The sequence below is a fragment of the Callithrix jacchus genome, chromosome 4 (genome assembly GCF_049354715.1).
Source record: "Callithrix jacchus isolate 240 chromosome 4, calJac240_pri, whole genome shotgun sequence".
Lineage (NCBI taxonomy): Eukaryota > Metazoa > Chordata > Mammalia > Primates > Cebidae > Callithrix > Callithrix jacchus.
In genome coordinates, this window is record NC_133505.1 from 43,545,363 (window position 1) to 43,549,498 (window position 4,136).

Sequence of the window (4,136 nt, forward strand, 5' to 3'; positions counted from 1 at the left end):
GTATATATCTTCCATAGGGACTTTCAGACAACCCTCCACTGACATTGCCAGCTCATCTTCCCCCTCCTGTTGGCAGGTCAGCCTATCCCCGGAAGACCTGCAGGCCCTGGGGAGTGCCATCAGTATGGTCACCCAGCACAGCAGCACCACCCTCACCATCCCCAGTCATGATGCCGACCTGGCCACATCTGGCACACATACGGTCACCATGGTCAGCGCCGATGGCACCCAGACGCAGCCCGTATGACCAGGCGGTTTGCTTGGGGTTTCTTATTCTCTTGTCATTCCTTTCCATGGGGTGGGCATTAAAGCGCAGTCTAAACTAGTCAAGTCTTCTTACCAGGACAAAGATTCCCCGCAAAAAAGGGGTCTTCCCCACAGTTCCTGGGCCAGCTCTCATCTTTAAAAGCAGTTGAATGAAGGTCAAGAGACACTTCCCAAATCTCAATTCAAACCTAATTTGTTTTGCAACCTTAGACAAATCACTTTTCCACGAACTTCTCTCTATTTTGAAGTGAGGGGATTAAAATATCTCTGGAATTTTTTACAGCTCTGTTCTTCAATGATTCAAAAGCCCTAAATTAAACTGGGCTTTAAGTTGGGAGCAAACCCAATCTTACTTAGCTCTGAGCCCCAAGCTAATTAATCTGACCCATATGGTTTTATCCATTCTCTTCTGGGTTGTTCCCAGCACCTTACTTGGAAGGATTTTTATTTGGATTGTGGGGAGGGAGAGTATACTGCAGGTGGGATGGAAGACCTTCTTTTGCCTTTCAGGTCACAATCATTACCTCTGGGGCTGTGGTGGCTGAAGACTCAAGTGTAGCATCTCTTCGTCATCAACAGGTGGCACTGTTGGCCACAGCCAACGGAACGCACATTGCAGTGCAGGTGAGTAGAGATCTGGGAGGAAAGCGGATCCCACGACCAGAGAAGGCCGCAAGGAATAAAGGGGAACTAGATGACGATCCGGAAGGGAAGGGCATCTGAATCAAAAAGAGCCCATTTCAGAGGACAGATCCCTTTCCTCCTGCATCCGTGCATCTGTCTCCGGCTTGCTCTTGGCTGAGGCAGAATGTTGAAGCCTCTTCCAGCCTTCAGGATAACTCTTATGTCAGTCTACCTGTGGTCTGAGCTCTTCATCTCTTTGTTTCTCTGTTTCTTCATCTGGAACATAAGGAGGCTGAAGTAGACAATCACTACAGTCCTCTTCAGCCAGTCCTTCCATGAGCAAGCTGGTCTCTCTGACCCTGACTATTCCAGGGCCCCCTGGCCATGCCTAGCCTAATAGGACTTTTCATCCCTGAACTTCATGTTTATTGGAGCCTTACTAATTGCTCAGTGTGTGGCACTGGGTAGAGTCAAAAAAAAAAACAAAAAAAAACAGCTGGCCACATACTACTAGCACTGGAATCTAGGCAGGGAGGGTCTCAGTCTCTCCTTCCTTCTGCACCCGCTTCCCACAGCTGGAGGAACAGCAGACCTTAGAGGAGGCCATCAGCGTGGCCACCGCGGCTATGCAGCAAGGGGCCGTGACCCTGGAGACAACAGTGTCGGAGAGTGGCTGCTGAGTCCAAGAGGGCTGGGTCCCACACCATGTTGGAGGAGGTGCAATGCTGCACGGCCAATCTTGCCTCCAAGGGCCCAGGCTGTGGCTGACACATGGAAGGTGGCCGCATAGGTCTCCGGGGTGAGAAGACAGCAAGAAAACGGCCTAACTGAAGGGAATGGGGGCCCTGCCCAAAACTGGGACAGGCGGCTGGAATCAGGGGAGTGCGTCATCCTCGGGAGCTGAGAACAAGCCTGGTTGCCAGGCTATACCAGGGCACCCTTCTCTCAAAATCAGCTGGGTGCCTGCTCTCCTCCTCCTAAAGAACACCCTTCTGGCCCTCAGAATGCTCCCCTTCTCAGGTAGAGATTGGGGCTGCTGTGGGGACTGGCCCTCTAGGGGAGAGCCACAGACAGCTCTTCAGCCCAGTAGCAGCAGAGCAGGCCCTGGCCTTCCCTCCCAGCAATAACCACCTTCTTGGAGGCCAGCTGAGATGCCTGCCTAGTTGGCATCAGGGACTTCCTGCCACCACAGTCAATTAATTCCTCAGGGGCCTATGGCTGGAGAAAAGGTGCCCAGCCCCCACCACTCCCCAGCTGCTCCCCAAACCTCTCTATGGCAGAGAGGCAGGGAGTGGCCCTGTACATAGACTGCTGGGGATTGGGTTTGATTTGTTTTTTTGTTTTGTTTTTTTAAATTCCATTTTGATAATTTTTTTCCTGCTCTTGGTGGTGGGGGCACATGGATGAATGAGTATTTAATAAAAGTTCCAAATTTCCACCTGGGTCCCTCTGTCCTTTCAGCTCTAAGCCTGTGTGGCAGGGTTGCTCAACTCAGGCTCTCAGCCCTGTATCCCTGGCACAAACCCACTCAGCCTTGGTGCCAGAGTGGTGGGGCTGGCCTGCTGGGGGGACAGGTAGGAGGGAAGCCCAGTATAAGATAAAGCCCTGAGGAGCTGCTTATGGATTCTTGCCCACAGCTTAGCAGGTGGGCTCCCGGGTGGCCGCTGCTTCCAGGCTCTGGCTGAATCTCAGGCCTCAGGTGATTGATCTGGAGGAACTCTTTTCCTGCCTTTTCTTGTAGAATGTAGTCAGAGCTCCTCCAACCCACCCACCCCCAAATCACACAATCAGCTTCTCCAAGAGGGCAAAGCCCCAGGTTAGAGTGAGGCTAGAGGGCACCTTTACCAAGGTTACTGAGGTTCAAGGAGTAGAGTCAGATGCCTCTGGAGCTGAAGTCTTGGCTCTATTACCCAGCTCTGGGGGTGCCCACCTAGGTATCTAGGACTATGCTGTGGGATTTCAAAGCTACAGTCAGACCCCACTGAAAAGTAAGTTGGTGAGACCAGATCAGCTCTGGTGGGAGAAATGGATACAGGGGAAGGCACTTGATGGGAAGAAGCTCTGGGTTTGAATCTGCCTGGACAGGAACATTGCAGGGATTGGAAGTGCCTCTTTTCCTCTCTCTGCCGTGATGGATATGCCCCAACCCCTTTCTGCCTCCTAGGATTGGAAACCCCTCCTCCAATCCAGGCGTATTCTCCTAGGATGCCTAGAAAGCTCCCATTTACTCTTGCCACCAGCTCCTTGGGAAGAGGGCATGGGCATGCTTCTAGGCAGGGGGTGTTCCCAGCACCTTACTTGGAGGGATTTTTATTGGGATTGGAGGGTGGCAGTAGAGGTGTCTCAGAATTGGCCTGAGCAGGTCTCTTCAACATCCATGACCACCATTCCTGGTGTGGTATGTCCCAGTCCTCTTGGGCACTGGATCTGAAGAAATGGAAGCAACGATGTGGAGGCCCCTGAATCGCAAGCCTGCTGCTGCCTGGACCCTTGAAGTTGAGGTGCACCACAAGGCTCACCCCCACATGGTTTAGAAAGTTTCCAGTGTCTTCAGAGCCACTGGGCCTAGAGTGGGCAGTGCTCTGAGTGCCTTTGAGCCAATGCTGAGGGGATAGCGAGCCAGCAAGTCAAGTGCCACATCCGCCTGACCTGGAGAGGTGCCCTGGCCCAATTCCTTCTTCAGCTTTGTGATGTTGCCTTTGTTTCCTTCTACTTGAATGGAGCCCCACCATCATGGTAATGTTAGGTGACACCAAAAGCTCTACCCAGAGCCTACTATGTGCTTTACGTCCATTCTCAGGCATTCTTACAACACAGAGGTATTTTTCCTGCTTTACCAGTGAGGAAACTGCTCAAGGAGGTTCAGTAACTTACCCAAGGCCTCCTATGCAGTAAGTGTGGAACTAGGATGGACCTTTAGTCTGTCTGGCTCTAATATCAGAATGAGCTTTCTTTTTCCCTCAGCAAGCTGCCTCTGGGAGCCCCAGAAGGCTACAGGGCTGAGGAGGCTTCTAAAAGGGCCTCACATGCCCAGGGAGCTAGGTGGATACAGAACGAGGGTTCCTGCTTTCAGAGAGTTGGTCCCCAGTTCCTATGGAGGGAGTAGAGCTGAGCACTGCCAGAGCAACAGGCAGGGTTCCCGCCAGCACGGAACCTCACAGAGTGAGCAGGCAGGTGGAGCTCTCGCTCCACCACGGCCCCTCTGCGGTCTCTGCAACCGTTTGCATTTCCTGAAACCGGATCTT

The 4,136-nt window shown here is 52.5% G+C and overlaps 1 protein-coding gene across 18 annotated transcripts in view; it reads left to right on the top strand.

Annotated features, from left to right (window-relative positions):
- ZNF76 (zinc finger protein 76) overlaps positions 1–2,327 on the top strand; it is a 33,915-nt gene extending 31,588 nt beyond the window's left edge. For 11 of the 18 annotated variants that reach the window (XM_054253900.2, XM_035295389.3, XM_003732648.6 and 8 more), the window contains 3 exons: positions 77–241; positions 778–891; positions 1,467–2,327. In XM_054253900.2, coding sequence (XP_054109875.2) covers positions 77–241; positions 778–891; positions 1,467–1,571 — 384 coding nt within the window. In that variant the 3' untranslated portion in view covers positions 1,572–2,327. Of the gene's footprint in view, positions 1–76; positions 255–777; positions 892–1,466 lie in introns of all 18 variants that reach the window. The other 7 variants (XM_035295390.3, XM_078369019.1, XM_078369020.1 and 4 more) reach the window with 2 other exon arrangements.
- Positions 2,328–4,136: the final 1,809 nt, after the last annotated feature.